The following is a 22,168-nucleotide window of genomic DNA, read 5'->3' as shown; positions in this document are numbered from 1 at the left end:
CAAACAGCTTGAAGTTTTTTGATACATGGTATGTGATCCTAGATTTTGAGCTCAACTGCTCAGAGACACTAGTAAGATTCATTGCCAAAGAATCTTGAGTTAATTGTGATCAGTAGTAGAAATACTAGCATGATTCTTCAGTTCTGATCATTTATTTCAACCATGTCCACAAAAAATTGTAGTTCTGCCGAAGTAAGCTGCTATCACAATGACATGCAGTTAGAAGTGATATAACAATGAACAAGCTAACATGAAGAGAAAGAAAGCATGTTAACGATTGGAAAGGTGAACTCATTACAGGCAATGTTTCTAAACAAGAGCACTGTATTTGTATTGCAGGAAGTTGAGTTAGGAAATTATGCTCAGACCTGCTATCAGTCAACTGGTGACCTTTAGCAAATCACTTCCCCTCTGTTTGCCTGGATTTCATTTATGTATGAAATAGACAACATACAGTATCTTTTGTAAAGAATGCAAAGATCAACTACTGAAAAATCACTATACACAATCTACAAATTAATCACCCTTTTAATGGAGGAAACATGTTTCTGTATTTATCTTATACACGAAAGGACAAGGGAAAATTGAACAAACCAATCAAAAAATTGCTGTAGACAGCAATATGACAAAGCAGGTAAACACTTCAGAGTAGTAAGACACAGTACGACACTTTTCTGTGAAATTTTAAAGATTTTTTGAAAGTATCCATGGCACTTCACAATGAAGACAACACTTCTGTCATCAAATTTTACATCAGCCACGGCAGCTACATAAAACAGAAACATTCATGAATGATTTTAGTCTGTGTTTGTACTAGGAGTTAATATACATAAAATAAGCTTAGGTTGCTGTCTGAAAGTAATCAGTAAACGAAAGTGGAGTACACACACACACCTTGAATTGTTGGACTCTTTGTTTTGAATCTTCCAGCTGTTGGTGTAGAGAACTCACTATTTCTTTATACTTCGTATACCTTTCCTCAATCATCTCCCTTCGGCAATGGGACTCCTAGAAATGCATTGAAAGATCTAATGATTTTGTAATGTGAAAAGCAGTTAATAAATGTTGGCTGGCTATTGTAAACACAGGGATCACCAAGGATTTTCAATATAGGAAGAATGAATTAATTACTAACTTTCAGGGGCCATATGAAAGCCCTATGAATGTTCTATACAGAAAACTAATGTTAAAATGAAAACAGGTTAAAATGCGAACAACCTCATCCTTAAGTGGCAAATGATTTCTTGTAACTCCTTCCAAAATTCAGTAATATCATACCTTCTAACAAAGAAATTCTGTAATGGTGAAAAATTAATTACAATACTGTAGAAACAAGCACTTGAAGAAAAAAAGTGTTCTAAGGATACGGACTAAACAATATTTTCAAATAAGAAAACATAACGCTTCTCACTGAACTAGCTAACGATTCACTTGAATGAATACAAGTACCAGACATCTTGTGAGGCATTATCAAAGATTTACTTTGCTTCTCCCTTCCTATGAAAACACTGAGGGAAGAACTTTCTAACAGTGGAAAGCAATGAACAGCTTTGAAATACTTCATTCATGCGTTACCACTTGAGAGTAAAATAAGCTGTTGTACAAAAAAATCCTATGTATTATTTTCAAATAGAAGAATTAATGAAACTCCAAACTGACATCATTCTCACAGCTAAGGTATAAAGCTTAGCTCTCTTGAATAATAAATTATTTATTAAACAATACACAGTTGTTGGTAGGGGTTCATCTTAAGAAAACAATCTTTAAAAACTAAGCATCAGGGAGAAGGACAAAGCTCAAATTAAAGCAAAGAGTTTGGGTTCCAATCTCAAAAATGCTGGCTAAGTGATAACTACAGCAAACCAGAAAATGACAATGTCATTTCATAGTAATGTTAAGCAAGAGAGTGCAAGTGTGAAGGAGATTGTAGAAAACCCACATTCAAGCTTCTGCTTTGCCTAGCTGAGATCAGAATTTTTCCTCTGGCAGTGCGGAACCATTGGAAAAAGAAGGCAAATGTCAACCTCCATCAGAGCAAAAAGCTCTTCTGGGGATACCTGGGATGTGAAATTAAAACTATACATCTCAACCATATTTTTCTTTAAAAACACAAACATTTTAATCAGAATTTTGTTCCTAACTCTGTCAATGATGACAGCAATAAAATAGTGTACATGTATTAACACATGACCTTGTGCAAGAACACTGAGAATAAACGTTTCAAACAAGTATGTTTTGAAACGTTTATGACTACCTCAGGATGAGAAATTCTATATAGCAAATAAAATGTAAATCGTTATGCATTTGTCAATCTGTGATTTAATACTGATTTAAAATTTATAGTGTGCAATGAGGTTCCAAATTATTTTTTAGTAAACCACCAAACTCATGTATGGAAAGTAATAATACAGTGGTTTAGCCACTGAAGACTTAATGTGAGGCTTATCACTCTTGACAGTGCTCCACCACTACTGTCAATATGTCCCACCGTGTCCAACCAAACACACCTTGATTTGATAGTGGTACTGAGAAAATAAGTGACAATTACTGGCATTATGTTAAAAGTAAACAAAAAAGCTATAAAGCTCACCTATTTTCATTTATACTTTAAATATTGAAGTGACTGGCATAATTTATTTCATTACAAAATTTTGATTTTTTAACAAGTAATACCAGAATTCACCACTAAATACAAATATTCTGAACTGGTAATTAGGACTTGACCTATTATGCCCAGTTATCAATGTTTGCTAACGTTATGGTGCACCTCAGCAGTGTTACTAATTAGGACTAAATTTATAACCTCAAAAAAATCTGTATAAACATGAAAATACATTTCTATATGGTTTTGCCTATATAATATGTACAAATGTAATTTTAAATATCTTATTAACCAATTTATACATATAGAGAGGACATTAATTAACCAAAATATTTTAGAACTGCTGGAAGAGTCAAATGAAGTCTTTCTCACGCCAGTATCTTTGAAATCTTCTAACAGGCTCAGGTTTTCAGGAACTGACTCCAGATGGTCTAAAGCTACTTGAGTACTCTAAAGAACAGAACACAAGATAAACATAAAAAATTAATCTCTCAGCCATCTCAAACATTAAAAGCCTATTACATCTATGGCAACAGGTTTATAGGTATGTATGTGTCTGTAAATTAAACAGGTCAACAGTAAACAGGCTGTTAAGAAAAAAGAAGGACAAAACCACACAGCACAGTTTCCTTAATTTGAATCTTCATGAATAGTTGCCAGTTTACTGAGCAGAACAATACTTATTTACAATTTTGGAGTTTATGTAGCCTTCAGAATGAAATTTTCTTTTATTGCACTTCAGGGAGTAAAGTACATTTAACAAAAATATAAATGTATACTTACAATGTTTATATCTTTGTAGTTAAACACATAGTAGAAACGTTCTTCTTTTTTTCAAACACAAATATGTGCAATTAGCACTTAGCTAAATACAGAATAATCAAATTTTGTATTTTTGGTTTAGTCATACGGTGTGTACTGCTGAAAGAGGAATTACCACTCTAGGCAGAGTTAGGGTTTGACTCAACAACAAGATTTCACATCCAACACCTGTGACACAAAAAATCTAGTCTATAGCAAGATGCAAACAACTGAAGAAAATGAGTATCATGTTTGGGGTTTTGTGCACAGGTGAGGTTGGTTAGTCATGCATAAAGAATAGTCATGCCCCATAAGCCAGATACCTCTGGAACTTCTCAAAGGCTGCCCTTCTATTATTTGCTGAAGAGCAAGTAGAGGCAATACTGTTAATCCTTTCTGAACAACAGTTGGTATTTCCTCTACAATTCTATAAATCATACTTCTTTGGATAAGGTTCTGTTAACCTGATATGCAATCTACCAATAAGGAGCTTCATTAACCACATTACTGCCCTGGCACTTTAAAGCAAAAATCTATACCACAAATAAATTGCATCAATCCTGAAGTCAAATATCGTTATGCTGTAAAGTCTGTACAAACTTGCCCTTAACTACAAAAGCTCTGTTGCTAGTTGGAAAGTCTCAATCTAATGAAAAACATCCTATTTAGATCCCAGACATAAGACCTGAAGAGACTAAAACTTTCAATCACACCAGGATAAGAAAAATCAGTGGGAACCTCTCAGCACAAATGCAGTCTACACCAAAAAGCTGGTTTGTACCACCTAAAGCTCCCTGACAATCTTCAAAAGCAACCCAATGAGTCAAGACTGTAATAGTGTACTATGCTGGGTATAACAAGCCATGAAACATCAGTAGTATTAGCAAACAACAAAAATACTTCACCAGTGATTAATACTGAAGGAACTGTCCACAGGCTTCAATGTTACAAAAAAAAGTGTATATCCATGTAAGCTAATTCTTTAGAGAAGCATGTGATTCTTCACAAGCATAGCTGATGTTTCTTTAGTTAAAAATCAATCACATAAAAATTTATTAAAAAAACAAAATGGGAGAAACAGCAACGAAATGAACACTCATGTGAGCAGGCAGCTTAGATAACAATATCAATATTGTTATATTAATATTTTGTTAATAATATTAAACACATTACAAATAAAATGGACATTATTGTGTATCAATGTAATAGGTACATTAATAATTTAGTAAGATATTAAATAGCATTATATGCAATATATATTGTACATAAAGCAACACACAAAAATTATATATTTATATATTATCATAAATAGCAGTATTATTAAAATTACTATTTATACTTCTACCATGACTGTCTAGTGACCACAGATCTTTTTTCCTACATGCTGCTATTAATTATATAGACAAGTAGTTACCTGCATAATGAACTAATCAAGCCATTGCTCCTATAACTTATGAGCAACATGGCAAATTACAATAATGCAATATATGAAAAGCCATCACATTTTGGTTTGAACCAACCACTTGCTATCTTAATTATAGGCGTTCTCATTCCTATAAGAGAGAGTGTACAACCAGTCTCTATTAATCTTCTCTCTGCAACTTCTCATTTTACAGACCTCTTGCGATCTTTCCCATTCATAACTTTTTCAGGCTGGAGAGTCCTAGTGTACTTCGTTGTTCCTCACGTGGAAGAAGTTTCATGCCTTTGATCATTCTTATGTCTTGTGTAGCCTCTCTAGTTCTGTGGTTTTTAAGATGGAGAGGGGGAGAGAGGAGTGGAAAACCAGAACTGAACAGAGCAACCTAAGTGCAGACACACCATCAATTTAGAAGCAATGTCGTCTGTCTTGTTATCTGCTTCTTTCCTAACAGTTCCAAACACTCATTTTTTAAGATTGCAAGAAAAATGCTTTCCATAACAAATGAAGGTCAAGTTCCATAAACAATGGGATTCATCTGCATCTCACAGGACCAAATTGTAACCGATATTAAGTCCCAATAAACTAAATTACGTAGTGGACGTGAGACTGGGTTTTCTGTTCCTGTAATTATATGTATGCGAAAATATTATTTATGTAAAAGCATTTATCTAACTTTCTGTAATCAGGAAAAATGTGTATTGGCAGTTAATATGCTGACGCTATTAGGGCCTATTTCTATAAAACAACTACTGGTTTAAATCAGTTTTCCAGATATTTTCATTCTTTTTCTTTCTGTGACTAATGAGGTTCAAACAACATCTCCCACTTTTTAGGAATAAACTTTTACCCTTGAGATTATATGCTTAGCTAAAAAAGGGCTCTCTGACCCACTGATACATTCTGTAGTATGAATGCAAGATGCAATAGGAGAAAAATATTCAGGAATTCCCAGATCTGGCCCTTTTTTCCAGGATAATTTCTATTCTTCACACAGCACAGAAAATAACAAGAATACACTGCAGTCAAAGGTTCTAGAACAATAACAACTCCATTATCACAGGTAAGGGGAAAGAATTTTATGAGAGGGTTGGATGAATTGTTGCTTCAAGAACAACAGGAAGAGTATGAAAGCATACAAAATGGGGTAAAAGGATTCACCAGCAAGGAAGGATATTTTAGATTTCAAGAAGTACAGGAAGAATTGTCGAAAGTGAAACAGAGTGAAAGAAAGATTCCTTAGTCATTTAGCAAGAACAAGAAAATAGAAACGAGACAGGGAAAATAAAGTAGAGTTAATTTAGGTATGAACCCAAAATGAGTATTTTTGCTTTTCTTTTATACTAACACATTTTGTTAGATTTTAAAAATGTGCAGCAATTATACAAGAGCAAATATATGAAGTTATGCCTGAAAGATAGGTAAATCACTTTCTGAAATGAGCAGCACTGAGGACACCCAGTACGAAAAAGTCCTTAATGGGCATGTTGACAACTGACCATGGCAAATGCTGGAAAAAGCCTGGAAGGACAAAAAGGTGCATACTTGTGCTGAATTCCAGTGAATAAAGTAGGGCAAATCAGTTTTACAAAACTCAAAAGTCAGAATTAATAAAGGTTATTTCTTCTAACAGTACTTTCTTCTTTCTCACCTGCTGCATGAGAAAGGAGGTTAAGTAGATTTCACACTTAGCTAGCTGTGTTTTCCTCTTTACCAGAAAAGAATTACAGAACCTGCAGTTACATATTAATAATGAATTTGTAAAATGGATTCTTCTTCATATTTTCAGGATGCAATCAGGCTGGAGGCCTACATATTGCATTTAAACTGTTTTTCACAGATTATAGTGTAGAAATGTTTTTATAGTTATAATACTTTTTTTTTTCCTCAAATGCTACTATACATCTCCACTTGAAAGTAAAATTGCCTAGAGGTATCTATCAATCTCTAATGTTTCCCTCTTACAAGAATCAACCATTTCACTTTTACCACAGTAAAGCAGTATTCATTCATATTTCACACTTCATTTACAATGGCCTTATGTTCATCAAAGCACTGATTTTCCACTCCATTAATTTATGATGAGAGGCAATGTTTGCTGCTTCTTCCCAGAGTAGCCCCTGGTACTGGTCTGCATGTGTGTTTCTAAGGCTGGGAAGTATGAGAGACAACAGACCCTAAGCAATCCAAACTTAACTATATGCGAAACAAAATACTGAATCCTGATGTTCAGACATCATCCTAGCATCACACAGATCTGATGGACACATGCTCACATAGTTTTTTACTTTGAACACAAACAACTCCCCTACCCTTTCAGAAATAAAATCCTTCCTCACAGGAAATAACCCCAAAATTATAACACCCCTCAATCTCTCTTCTTGGTCCAGCACCAAATTAAACCATAAATATTTTAAGCTTATGGTTTCTATTTCCTAACACATTTTGCTGAAGTATTGTACTTATGAACTGCAGAAAAATACATAGTTGAGATGTCACACAGAGTTGACAAAGTTGCCTGGGACACAGGACACATTTAATGTAGTGGCTCCTCAGCATGCTATAAAACTTATTCAATTGACAGCAATTTTTTTCCAACTACAAAGATTTTTGCTTCCTCCCCCCTCCCCCCCGTTTCAATAAAGAAGACCCGTGATCTGTTCTCAGCATAAAAGGAACTCAGGCCCTAAGTGTAAGCCTATGCCTTAAGCAATCCCATTTTTCAATTCTTTCTTTAAATTCTAATGCCAAGACCTCATGTCAACACTGTCTGTAAATGGAATTAAGGAAGATGTTCATCATCTGTTCTCCCTGAGTGCCTCCTAAATATATCCCTGCTACTTCACATACTTTTTATGAAAAGAAAAAAAAAATAAATCAGCTGTTCTTCAGCTAGTCCTCATTATTTGCGTTATTAAATGTAATCTTGAAAGCAGAAGACCAGCGTTCAGGTTATATGCATACTCAGTCCTTAGTTTTTTTGTTTTATCAAGAATCATGTGGATAAAGGATGATATAGGCTACTTGGATTTCTGAAAGGTTTTTTAGATTCCCAAAATTTAAACCTAACTTCCCACACAAAATGATAGGCTCTAAGCTAACCGTTACTTCTCAGGAAGTAGACCATGGGGTAACGATACATATTTCCAAGAACTTGCTAACTCAGTGCTCAACATCAATCAGAAAAGCAAAATCAACACTGGATGTAATCAGGAAAGGAAAAAAAAAAGCCAGAAAACATAATTATTCCTGAGCATGAATCCACAGTGTGCTTGCATCTTGACTACTGACTGCAGCTGTGGACCTCTGTTTCAGAACAGAAACAGAGAAAGGTCAGAGAAGAGCAACAAGAATGATCAAAGTCATGGAGCACTGTTTCCGTGTGAGAAATGATTAAATACAATGACTTGAAAAAACAGGACTCTTCAGCCAGGAAGAATTTGCATAAAATCAGAAGTCACATAAAGATAGAAAATTTTATATGGGTTTAAGCAGAAAACTGGGCAAGTTCATGAATGAGAAAGACCATGGAAGGGTTCCAAATTCGTAGAAACTACATCTAAGTCTGGAAGTCTCTGAGCTTTGAATGGCTGGAATCAGAATGAATGAGTGGGAAACAAAATATACGTCAGTCCTGTTCATACACTCTAAGCATTTTATTTTGGCCTTTGTTGCAATGTCTATAGCTGGGCTAGATTAACCTTTGGTCTTAATCAGAACAGTTCCTTTTATATTCTAAAATTCTCACAGTCTTCTGAGCAGTTTGAGAAGTTACTTGAATAGGATAACTCACAGACTAACATTTTCAGGGACAGAAATGTGTGCCTTTTTCACAAAACCAATGAAAAGAATGGTAGTGAAGTGCAAATAAAAACAGAAAAAGAAAAAAGCCAAGTTTCTTAGGGGAAATTCAATAAAGGAGGCTGCAACAAAAGAATACTCTGAAGAATGGGAGGGAAAGGTGATGAAAGAGCTTTTAGCTGGCCCACAGAATTGGTCTGGTAATTTAATGAAACACACAGCAACCTCCTCAATGTGGATTAAATGCCATACTTGTATCATTAATGACTGCACTCTATTCTATTAAAAGAGATGGATTTAGCTGCACAGATGAAATGCGAAAAAGGATGTCAGAAGCACCTGACATAGAGGGCAATTAAGTACTGTTAACTTTTTTTCCCAGAAATCAGAAAGCTGTATGCCATAATGCATACAAATAATCCTAAAGAGAGCAACCACATCTGTCTGCTCATTGTTTAACAGGGAACAGAAGGTACTGACACAGTGCACTGTTGGTACCGATAAGAGGAAGAAACTCCAACTGTACTGACAGAAGTACTATTAATGGTATTTTACTTAACAGCAGTCTCTTCCATAGAGTGAGTGCTATTAACCTTTCTGTTTTTAAAATAAAGATTATTTACTTTGAAAAGGGGCGTTCTGTGTTTTCACAGAGAATGATAAAACAAATTACTCATTTTCCATGACTTCATACAAACACTTTGATGTTTAAACTGCATGTGAACAGTTAATCCTCCTATATTGATGTATTCTTGGTGATAGACCATTTCACGCTGTCACAAGGGACAGATCTAAATCAAAATCAGATACACATTTTATTTTTAGTCTCAAAGCTGCAATGCTAAATGCAAATAAATCAAAGCAGGTTTGTATACAGTCCTCCTGAAGTTTGCCTTTATAGTCGATATATTGAAAACACATAAACAAATTAGAAACCAAACTTCACTGACTTTCAAGTATAGTGCTCCTTTCTTTACTGAGGTAGGTAAAAACAAATGGCTGTCTATATTGCACAGATATTTTTGAAAATTAGAGCTGACTTAAGTACCAGTTAGCTAATCCCCAAAGAACACCCATAAAAAGATTAAATGCAACTGTAATTTTAACTGACTGCAATGCATGTCAGCAGGCAGTAACTCACGATTTAGATGAAAGATGTAATGTTAAAGGTGACCTACGAAGACTTATTTTTAAACGGCCTTAGCATGTTGAATACTTAAAAATAGCAAGCATAGGATGCACCCAGCATGTATAAAGGTATCCTTTGCTTTCCCTGTTAACACCTGTAAAACTATGTATTGTCAGCTTCTACCTCCAGCACTAGACTGATACATCACGCTCCTCTTTTATACAAGGTGTGGTTCCACTTAGAAGGCCTGAGGTTCTCTGTTGACTTTCATATGCCAGACAAATTCCATGATAGCTGGGACATTCTGTGACATAGTACATCATATGTATAGAGGGAACTTTAAGTGAAAATAAAAAAATGTATTTTGTGTCTTTATATTCCACATATACCATTACTCCAATTATACCATTGTTTTGATGATTTTAGCACATCAAGAAATCAGTTTACCTTTACAAGTATAAGCAACACATAAATTTATTAAGTTATACAGCATTCAAGTTTAACTGCCTTTTTTTTTTCTATACTACATTGTTTCGTCAAAGTTTTAACCAGTAAGATTTTAAGCAAAAACTACACTTATACTAATGAAAAACAAAAGACCTTTGTTAACAAAGCATTGCAAATGTCAAACTAACTGAACTTTAAATTTAGACTCCAGATGTTTTTGCATAGGGTGGCCCACATTTTAATTAAGAGAGCTTCATGGATGCTTCCTTTTCTGTTTGCAATGACACGGATCATGTCTTCTCTCATTCATGAGCACATAACAACCCTGTGGTAACTACGGGAATTGTTTACATGGAAAAATATTAGGAAAGTATTTCATGAATTTTTACTTGTTTGATGCATACTAGAAATGTGGAAGAGACAGTGCGGTCTTTTGGCAAGACAGTTCTCTGAATCATCAGCTAGTGCTCCGAGTACTACTGGGGGTCCACAGGACTAATTTTGAGAATCTGTTCTTCAGCATTTACTAAGATTTTGATCACAGACATCCAGACATAATTACTGGAAATTAAAAGAAATATAACACAAGAGGCAGAATGTGTTAAGTAAAGCAACATTAGCAGGCACACATTCTTAAAAGGTATAAAGACTTCTGAGTCATCCATTCATGAATGCTATCTTCACCTTTCTGGAGCTTTGCAGGCTAAAAATCTGCACATGCAATTTACGTTAATGTTTTGTATGGTAAGAGTATTTCATCAAGCCTTCCAGAAAGCATTACAAAAATTCAATTAACACAGCCTTCATGGGAGAGAAGAAATATTGTTCAGTTTTACAGCTCAGAAAAATGGAAATAAAGAGAAGTGACTTAACCAAGGATTCACAGGAAATCAGTGGCAGAGTAGAAAAAAAAAATAGGAATTTGGTTTATAGATGTCCCTATTTTAATCAACAGATGCACAACAATGAGAGAAAAAAAAAAAATCTATGGCAGCATCAATAAGTGTAACTGATATCTGTGTAAGCATCCTGTGTTCTGTGGAAGAACTCAGATTCACATTCCACAGATGAAAGACCAATATTTTAAGGAGAATCCTGTGAATGGGACACATGGAATCTCCTTTAAAATTATATTTACATACATATACATACTATGTTCAAAAAAATGAAAGTGAAGACCACTGTATATTACTACTCCTAGTTAAACTAAGAGAAATAACCTAAGCTATCTAAAGAATTACAGTCTTTTGTAATAAATATTTATCCTGAGATTTTTACTTTCTCTAGTGGAAAACTGAGAGGATTTTGTTTTATTAAAATCTGGCAAAAACATTCAGTATTTGCAACATGTGGAGCACATCTTCACAGTATTGAAAGGAGCTTTCTACTTAGAGAACGTAAGGGTTGCATTAGGAGGAGTGCTGCCAGCAGGTCAAGGGAGGGGATGCTTCTCCTCTAGTCAGCCCTGGTGAGACACATCTGGAGTGCTGGGTCCAGTTCTGGACTCCGCAGCACAAGAGAGACATACTGGAGATAGTCCAGAGAAGGGCAACTAACATTCTTTAAGGGACTGGAGCACCTGTCCCACAAGGAAAGGCTGAGAGAGCTGGGACTGTTTAGCCTGGAGAAAAGAAGGCTAAGGGAGATCTCATCAATGTGTACAAATATCTGAAGGGAGGGTGTATAGAAGAGGGAGCCAGGATCTTTTCAGTGGTGCCCAGTGTCAGGACAAGAGGTAAGGCACAAACAGAAACACGGGAGGTTCCATCTGAACATCAGGAAACACTTTTTCACTGTGAGGGTGACTGAGCACTAGCATGGGTTGCCCAGGGAGGTTGTGGAATCTCCGTCCTTGGAAATATTCAAAAGCCATCTGGACCCAGTCCTGGGCAACTGGCTCTGCGTGACCCTGCTTGAGGAGGGAGGTTGGACCAGATGACCTGTAGAGGTCCCTTCCAACCGCAACCATTATGTGATTCTGTAATGTATTATATTACTGATATCACCACTGGAGAAACTATGAATTTATTAGACCAAGTTGTTAGACATGCACCATGATTATTTGTCAATAAATAAATATAAAACTGTCATCCTGACTGCCAAACAAAGAGCAGTTTAATAAAGTTTAGAGTTACCTACATTTTGTAAGCTGCCTCTTGCAGGCAATTTAGCAATAAATTCTCAGGCCAATATTTTAAATATTCTTTAACAAATACACAATAAGATATTCTTGATTGCGCTTATCTGCAAATTTAGTATTCAAAGTCTCAATATATATTTTTGTAACAATATGTTATTGCTTACATTAATTTAGTAATTCATTTTTTACAAAATAGTGAAGAACATTTTTAATAGAGAGTAACTTAAAAATAATGCTATTTATCAATTTTTGAGGGAAGGAGGATTAGAGGTGACATTATAAATGTAAATATATATGTTTAGTTTGTGGACTTTGTGCAAGTACACAACCTTAAATGTAATCCACAAATTAGAAAAGTTGTGCAGAATCTTATATTTATTTCAGCATTTTTGGTTCCTACTCTAAATCCCAGAATTAGCCAGAAGGTGAGAAATAAGTGTGAATGGGAGAGAAAGGCAATTGTTAAAAAAAAAAAAAATCATACTCTTAAGAGCAAAATAAATTCTTTTACATCAAAAAAATATAAAAATGTTGGTGGAAGAAAACTAGAGGTGGCTGTATTAGCAAAAAACTAAAAGAACAAGTAAAGCACCAAATGGTAGGGGGCAGAGGATAGATAAGTAGCAGGGTATTCAACAAGAGCAGTAGATACGTAGGGGGAGAAGACAACATCAGGGAAGAATGGAAGAGGAAGGTGAGCATCAGGAGAAAAGAAACAGCTGGCTGCAAGCACCGTCAGGCAGCAGAAGTTACTTGGTGGGAATGAGCAGACGAAGGACTCGGGGAACCTTGGGAAAGTTCTCCACCGCCAGTGAAGGGAAGTGACACACTGGCTCAGTGATGAAAGGAAAGGAAAGGGCGAGGCAGGCAGGACAGAGGATCTCGGACTGCTGCTCCTCTCCCGGTCGTTTTTATAAGATCAAAGAATGGCTGTGTTCTGGGAGGACCAGAAGGCCTTTGATGTAATGGTAGTTTTGGCAAGACACTACAGAAGCAAACCAAGCGGAGAAGAAAGTATTAACTCTTAGATTCAAGATTTCCTAAGCATTCATGCATACAAAGTATTGACAATCATGAAGTAATCTCAAGAGTGGGGTGGGAGAGAGCATGCACCCTAAAATGGATGGTATCAGGCAGTCACATAATCTCTCTGTGATATGCATTGGGCATCGTCACCTTTCCAAGTCTCCTTTTAAAATGGGTGATAAATCAGAAAACTGATGCAAATTTGAGCCTGCTACTACAGTAGAAGAATCTAATAGCTTTTACATTGCTGAGTGTGTGCAGACAGAAATTTGTTTTACTGGTATTCAAAACCTTACTTTCATGAACATAAAATACGAGTTACAACAAAATACATAAATGTTCATATTGAAAAGGAAATACATATTAAATAACAATTTTGCAGAATGCCTACATCATGACTGGAGTTAACCTAGATTTATAACTTTGTAACGAAAAGTTGAATCATGTCCAGAAAAGTCTGATCCAAGTATTCTAAGCAAGTGGTAACCTCACTTCTGGGTTCTCTACTGAAAGCAGCAAGCTGTCTTATTGATCAAAGGATATAGATTGCATATGTTCACTGGAATAGCTTCAGAACATGGTTGATTTCAAATGAAATTTCCCAGTCTTTTGTCAGACTAGTACTACTAAGGCAGACGAATCTGACTTGCAGTTTATCCTCAAAAAGAACATGTAGTTTACAGAAGCAGCCCACTGAAGTCACAAGCACAGCATAGCAGCAGTGTGCACATACGAAATACACCCTGACCTCTTCATGAGAATTAGATACACTTCCCATTGTAGCTACATCTGAGAATACAAAACAGACTTTTTCCCAAGAAAATCATACACCTTTGCCTATAAATAATATAGAGCCAAAGCCTGTATGTAAGAACTAAGCTACACTCAAGAATAAACTAAATCACCTTATTTAAAGATAAATCATATTTCTTCTGGCAAAACATCAGACTATGTAATTGATTACTAAAGTAATCAGGAAAATTACTTGTTAATAGCTATGTAATAATTAAATTAACAGTATTAAACCAAAAAGAGAGCCAAACAAAACACATAATCTCTAGGTACTCAAAACCTCAGTTTTGCCTGTACTTGTAACTCCCTTGGCACTTCTCACGAGTTGAAGGATTATTCCAGAATACACCTTGGTTCTTCAGCTCCTTTTATATCCACTAGGGAGTCTGCCTAAGCACCCCTGTTCTTCTTTCTTACCTTCCAGCTTCTGCTCCTGTCCTGTGCACACTGCTGGAGCAAGAAGTGGTGCACCTATCTACTGAATCATACTGTAGAACTGATCTGACTGAAGAAGAGGAGCCCAAAAATTCAAAAGCTTCTTGGGATGGGTACTATTTGTTCTCAGGTTCCTTAAGGGAGTGATCAGATCAGGTGTCATATCCTGAAGGAGGATGGTAATACAGCACTTTCCTTGGGAACCAAGTGAGTTGGCTATGGAGAAAGAAGATCCAAGAAACTGTCTGGAATAGCAGACAGGATAAGTCATGGGTAGGAGATGGAGCTTCCAGCTCAGACTGCTGAGAGAAGAAGGAGCTGGCAGGGCTCAGATGATGCAAGGGACCCCTCTAGTTTGCTGCAACTTACAAAATCACTGAATTAGACTAAGCTAGGCCTGGAAGGTTTATTCACCCAGAGCTCTGAAAATAATTTGCTAGGTTCCTGTCACATTTCTTTCCCAATTTTTTAGTTCATCACATGGCTACTACAACAATTTTACTGGCAAGTGTAGAAGGCAGAAATAAGTAGACTGTAGACAAAGGGAGGGAGGCGAGAGGGCTGCCAAATATACCTCTCAAAATATGTACACAATTTTCAGGTCATTGCGTAAAACAGACAGTTTGTTTAGGTTAAAATCTTAATCTAAATTTTTAAAAAATGCATTTACTGTTAGATGTACATGTCTTTTCTGTTGCTTAAAAAGGCATGTGCAGGGTAGAAACAATTTTAAAAGTGGCTGCAGGAGGCTTCACACTTGTGGTAAATCTGACAGTTCTGCACTAAACTGCATCTACCCCTGTCCAGATCAATTTCTTCCACTATTAGGCAGAATAAGAATGCTGTGGAAGGAAATGCAGATAAGATTCCTAACCCAGCCATCCCATGGTCTCACAGTTTAAAAACAGCTCTGGAGAGCTGATGCTTTCCTATGCATTTTGTAGTTTGTGTATGTGTGTGTTCTGGCTTTTCCCTCTCTTGCCCTTTTTTGTGTCTTGCATTTTGTGAATCTCATGAACTGCCATCTTTCTGTCAAAATTCTCCGAAGAAAATGCATTTTCTACACAACTTGTGATTGCTTGTACTTTGTTGATGTTGTGCTCTGAGCACTTAAATAACAGATGATAAGAAAATTATACAAATATATGAGTACCATAACTATTATGTAGTCATTGTTATAAATGCTGCATAGCTATACAGATATGTAGACATATATACTGTATGTATAAATGTAAGGATTCTTAAGGATCCCTTAAACTGCAAGCCTTATTCATTCTTTTGCTTAAGGGCTTTTTTATCATAGCTCATCCTGACACATTCAGACCGTGTAAGTATTACTCTGTGTGTATTTTCTTTTTAAGATTAGTGAAGTGGGGGGAGGAGAGAGAACGCTATCATCCTCAGAACTGAAACAGAGATATAAAGGTCAAAACCACTTATTTTAAAGTATTCACTATCAGCTATCTAACATCCAACTTTTGAGTATACTTAGCAATATATACAGCTGGAGCTCCCACTGAGTTTAGCTATTACTAAAACTTTGCATTTCTGAAAATCAGGCCTCAAAAGTCACAAAGTCAGATAGCCAGAAAATGAGAAACACAAAGTAATTAACAGTCTGTGAAAAATTTAGTTTAGTGATTTGCCTGACATCATAAAGGAACTTTATGGCAAAAGTGAAATAAGTGCCTTGGGAGCATTCGACAGCCTTAGTGATGATGATACTCTTCTTGCCTGCAATCTCGGGCTTAACATTACATATCTTCCAATGTCAGCAGTAATGAAAGCAGTGATTGATTTCAAGCTCTAGGATTTAGCATCACAAATTTGCATTCAGGTGTTACCTCCGAACTTGCATTAGGAACAAAAATTATATTTTACTGATAGTAATCCTCTTCCTCTTCCATCTGAACAATAACTTACAGATCTTCCTTCTTAAAGTAGAAGAGGTTAAAAGTATAAAAAGTAGAAAGGCTCCAGAAAAAATAGAAACAAACATTGTCACAAAATACGGATTGAATTTGCATAATGTTGTGCTATTTACAAGCAATTACCCTCTGCCTGTGTGAAAACAGCTCTGGGACCAGAAAGGACAAGGCATTTGCTGGCAGTTTAACTCATGGCTCGCGAGAAACTGATGGCAGTGGATACATGCCTGACTAGTTGTCATGTAAGCAAACCATGAATAAGAGATGCTCCTGAACAGAACTAATGTCCTGGCAACACTTTACACAGCACTATGTGAAATGCCAGGGCACTGAATTTGAGCATTAGCTCCATACTCCCACAAAGCAGGAGTTCCAACACTGCACTCTTATTTACAAAGGGTCTTTTTTGTGTAAATGCAAGCTTTTCTTAACATATTGAATATATTTTAAATGCATTTTTTAAATCAGAAGCTGTTCTCAAAGATACACAGACAATCAGGAAGGATAAAATAATAATTTGCACAAGCAAATTTAAAAAGTTTGTATTTGCAGGGTTGCAATTGTCTCAGTGCTGGTTTCTTTAGATGAAATTTTCTGGATTTCCAATGAAAAGAAACTATGGGCCTGATACATACTATTGTGTGATGTCTTATTGGACATTCCTATATAAGACAAAAGAAGCATGGTTCAGAAATGCTAGGGGGGCAAGCCAAGACCCATCCCAGCTATTCCACCTGATACACTTACTAGCTTGGGACATCTGGATAATCCAGCTGCATTCATGGCATGTACATGCATGAAGGCTTTTGTCCTTCCAGCTTATTATCTTACTAAATTATATTAATTAATCATTAAAATGGTATTCCTTCATGCTTTTAGTTGCAGTGTTGATGTGGGCAGATGAACTGATTCTGTCTGCACATCCCAGTGTAAACATGTAAAAAGCACATGTAACAGTCACTGAAATGATTAGAACTATCACATGGACCTCGACCATTAGAAATGCTAGCAGTAGAAAAATAACATCCTTTGTGTGGCTCATTATCTACGACATTTCTCTTCCCAGAGATGGGATGAGGATTGAACTGTACAGAAAAACTACAACATTACACTGTATTTCATATAACCAGTGCCCAAATACTGTAGTAAAAAATTACACAGAAAGGTGCAGTGTAAAATTATCACATCTTCTCTTAAAAGTAAAATGACAGTTAAAAACCCAGAACTGGAACCCTTTTTTTAAAATACATAAAAATAATATTTTTCATAATTTAGAAGAATTATCAGCAATGTCATTGTGATTGGTTGGGAAATGAATTTAAGAAACTTACCACTTCTAAGGCCATAATACGTTCCTAAAAATAAAGTACAAGATGCCATTAGAAAATAAAGAATATAAATGCAATGTAAGTTGAACAATGATGAAGAGGATTCATTTTGGTTTTTTGCTGGTCATATGTATGTTATTTTGCAAAAATCTCACTGAATAGGAACTGCTGTACTTAATTGGACCTCTGACCCATTTATCATACTATCTCACTTAGAAAGTTGTTCCAAAGAAAAGAAACTCCCCAGAAACAAGGTAAGAAAGAATTTGAAAAAATTTACTCGATATATTTTTTTCAAATAGTACCATTAGATTTTCAATATTGTTGATTTTACTCTTATGTATCCCTAAGTTTGATTTCTTTTTTTGATCATCTGTGACTGTAGATCTAGCATGTTTTGGAGTTCATGTCACGTTAGCATCTGGTTTAGTTTTCTTTTAGTCATTTCCTTAGAAAACTAAAAAGTAAGTTCCATATCTTTGTACTGTTATCCAGAAATAGCTCTAAAGAATGTTTTATTAATAACAAGATGACATTAGTCAAAGTTTGATGTCAGCCAAAATAATATGCAAATAAAATAAGCTTGTGCAAGTTTTAATCCAGCACAAAATATAGAGAGCCCAGAATTTATAAATTTACTGTATATCTTTTAATGTCCCATTTTCATTTAAAAGTATCTTTAAGAAAAATATTAAGCTAGTAAAATCAAGATCATGTACTCTGGCACTATGTCCTGACTAGGTATGATATTTTAAGTAATCTGAGAAAAGACATGTTCAAGTGTTTGGGTGAGCTCACATTTAGAGTACCTGACCATTAAGCCATTACAAGAACTCTTACTTTGCTCAAATATTACCTTTTTGAAAGTATGGGAGAGGATTTTTTTTTCCTTCCTGGGTGGATTAGGCTAAGAATCCTTATACTTTTTCCTGTTCTATCCCTCCCTAAGAGGTAAAAATGATTGTAATAATCTGGATTTATTCCTGCAGCATCCAAAGACCCTTAGACAAGTCTGAACTGACTTCACTATTTTGGAAGCAACTGGTATAACAAAAATTTCTTGGACCAATGGAAGAATTTGGGAGCCATTTGCAAGAATGCAAAAGTATTTTTCTTTTTTTTTAAGACTAGGTGGAAATGAGTTACAAAGACTCTTCTAGAGTTATTACTGTCTTAAAAAACTTTAAAAATAATGGTTATATTTACTAACGGAACAGGTGTACACATTTGTGTAAAACTGGTATTTATATATTGTATATTTACATATTTGTGTAAAACCAGTGTCCCTTGGATTACTAAAGGGCTAACTTTTATCCATATAATCTCTTGAAGAAAAGAAACAGTTCACCCTAGTGAAATGTGTAAAGCTCATTCAGGCACAGGGGGGTGGAGTGGGGCACGCGGGGGGACATGGAGGGCAGGAGGGGAAGAGGGATATGGGGGAACTTGGGCACATGGGGGAGCAAGAGGGGATGTGTGACATGGGGTGCAGGATGGGACAGGGGGACATGGCGCGCTGGAGGGGATGTGAGGAGACACAGGAACAGGGAGGAGATGGAAGGACATGGGGACTTGGGGGTCATGGAGGCAGGAGGGGATGAGGGACACAGGGACACGAGGAGACACATAAAATGAAGTTTGGGGTGCAAATGATGTTATTTTTCATCAGCCGCTTACAATAGTTGCGCCTTTGACTACAATTCTAAACCACAGGCAGAAAGTGAGACAATATAGTGGAGGAAAAATAACTGTATCAAGTGAGGCTGAAAAAAATAAATAAAACAGCATCTGAAAAAGACTAATTGGTTTTGAAGATGTAAAAAAACCCAAGCAAGACTGTTCAGGAAAGTATGTACAAGGAAATATCTAAAGGGAAAACAGGAATGCACACATAAACAAGTTTGATGGAAATCTAGTACACAACTGTTTAAAAAAATGCTAACAGTTTGCCAGTAGTGGATGTCACTAAACTGGCTGATGTTGGAACTGCATACACAGTGGTTCACAACTCCCTGTGCATAAACCAATGATAAATAATAAAACAAATGTATGGAGAGAGAAAAAAATGCACTCCTTACCACTTTCAGTTACAGGACTCTTTCAAAGTAGTGCTTTTTTAAAAAAAAAAAATAGACAGAAGTGTAAACTTTTTTTTTTTTTTTTTGACAAAATGTAGGGTGATTTTATCCCTAAGAGCTGGGAATCAAAAAATTCAGATACATGTCTCAGATTTCCTATAGATTTATTTCACCTATGGTTTAGTTTCTTATCAGTAAAACTAGGATAATATGAGGTTCTAGAATACTTAACTTTGACTTGTGTATTAAGAAATGTTTGCTCAGTGCCCATCACAATGCATGGTAGTTGGGGATTCCAACTACAATGTTGCATAAGCAAAAGTTTATTGCATTTTACTAAAATTTTTTCTCAGAAAAGGTAGTGTATTAAATACTAAAGACTTTAATCTTTCTTGGAAGCAGGTCTGAGATACAGACTGAGTATTTCAGTACATCAGAACAAACTTATGACAAAAAATATTATGTGAAAAACTCAAAAATATTTATTTTGAGATGCTTGTTCCTCCATAAAATTGCAGTGGCTGCTACAAACACTCATATTTATTTACAGATTCTGCAACAAAACCCAAACTCATTACTATATAAAAGATAGTATTTACAGATCTCATAAATTTGCGGTGATAGTGAACAGCAATTCAGATGTAAATTTCTTCAGTTAAAAAGGACTACTTTGAAAAAAAAAAAAAGCCTTACAGTGTATTAGTAGGATGATTCCAATGGTAGAATAAATGGTGTTTTCAAAATGACTCATGTATTAAAAAAAGGGGCATGATCTTCCTGTCAAATTCTAAAAACTGAATAAACTCTTACACTCTCAGCAGACAATTTTCTAAAGACTAGCATGTAATGTATTAGGAAATTTACCATGGATAATTTATACATTATCCATATATTTATATTTTCAAATTAAAATTCTGTATTTTATATGTAATTCTTTTTATTTATATTAGCATGTCACTAATTCCAAAGCAAATTAAAATGGCTTGCAATTGTTTTCCCAGAGAACATCCATACTGTTGAATATCGCAATTATCATGCATAGCATATTAGTTTCATGAATGCAATCTTTTGTACCATGGAACAGTTTTCAGAAAAAGAAAGGTGAAAACCTTATAATCAGAGCCTTTTTTCTTCCAATTAAGTAAGAAAAGGAGTGAGAGTATATTCTTGGTGTGGCTATCAAAGAGACTGTAGAAAGTAATCTAGACTACTCAGCAGCTAAAAATTGTATTATTCTGAGTACGAGTGCACATGTAACAACAGAGAGCAAGCATATGTGTAATGAGAACATAAATATTATCTAGAACATGTATAAACTCATATATAGCTATATAAACTCATACATAAATATAAATCTATGTATAACATGGGAACTCTAGTCAAAAGTATGCAACAAGTTCAAAATGAAAAACCAAGAATACAGTGATGTCATCCAAAGCATCAGCCTCCTAGTTCCCAAAACACTCTGTATCAAGGAACCGCATATATAACATATATTATGTGTCAAGATGGAAGCTGTAAGACAAGTCAGGTTCACGTAGAGAGATGTAGCTATAAAGATCCCACTGCCTACCTAACAAAGTATTATTTTGTCTTTGAAATGCTAATTGCAGTCCAACATATTCCCTGACTAGAAGAACACATGAAAACTACTAGCCCAATATTTCCAGGAACAATCCTCATAAAACTGCTTTTTTTCTTTCTGTCTTGTCAGCTGTGGTTTTCAGCTGACAGCATTGTGGAAGCACTAATTGTACTTTATTCAAATTATTTTTAACAAAAGGTGCTCTTTGTCTCCCCTCAAAAAATGAGCAAACAAAAAGCATAATAAAACATACATCCTTAGCTCTGGGGAATATTCTTGTTACTTGACGCAGAGACATGGCAAAGAATCTCATGGTATCCCCAGTCATCATTTGCCCATAGCAATACCCTGATTTCTGACAGATTTCCTCATGTCTCTAGCTTTTCTAAGACTATGGTCAGCATTCATGGCTCATGTTACAAGAAATAACTCCTTCAGCCATGATAACCTGACTGCTTTCAATTGTCTGTCCATAATCTAAAATGTACAACCTTTCTGTCCGCCTGCTTCCTGAACGTGCTTTACGCATATGGTCTGTTTGGACTGCAAACAAAATGCATCAAGGATTGACTTACTACATATAATTCTCTGTATATATAAGATACTTATCAAAACAGGATCCCAGGAATTGTAGACAAAAAGATAACAAGAACCAA

The 22,168-nt window shown here is 35.5% G+C and overlaps 1 protein-coding gene across 8 annotated transcripts in view; it reads right to left on the bottom strand.

Moving 5' to 3' along the window:
• Positions 1–22,168, bottom strand: part of CEP128 (centrosomal protein 128) — a 144,170-nt gene that overhangs the window by 12,644 nt on the left and 109,358 nt on the right. For 6 of the 8 annotated variants that reach the window (XM_075030041.1, XM_075030042.1, XM_075030044.1 and 3 more), the window contains 3 exons: positions 17,853–17,876; positions 2,975–3,052; positions 895–1,008 (listed from right to left, as the gene is read on the bottom strand). In XM_075030041.1, the coding sequence (XP_074886142.1) occupies positions 895–1,008; positions 2,975–3,052; positions 17,853–17,876 (216 nt within the window). Of the gene's footprint in view, positions 1–894; positions 1,009–2,974; positions 3,053–17,852; positions 17,877–22,168 lie in introns of those variants that run through there. The other 2 variants (XR_012650704.1, XM_075030045.1) reach the window with 2 other exon arrangements.

The sequence above is a fragment of the Buteo buteo genome, chromosome 6, assembly GCF_964188355.1.
Source record: "Buteo buteo chromosome 6, bButBut1.hap1.1, whole genome shotgun sequence".
NCBI lineage: Eukaryota > Metazoa > Chordata > Aves > Accipitriformes > Accipitridae > Buteo > Buteo buteo.
The sequence above is the reverse complement of the archived record's forward strand: the minus strand, read 5'-3'. Positions and strand labels throughout refer to the sequence as shown.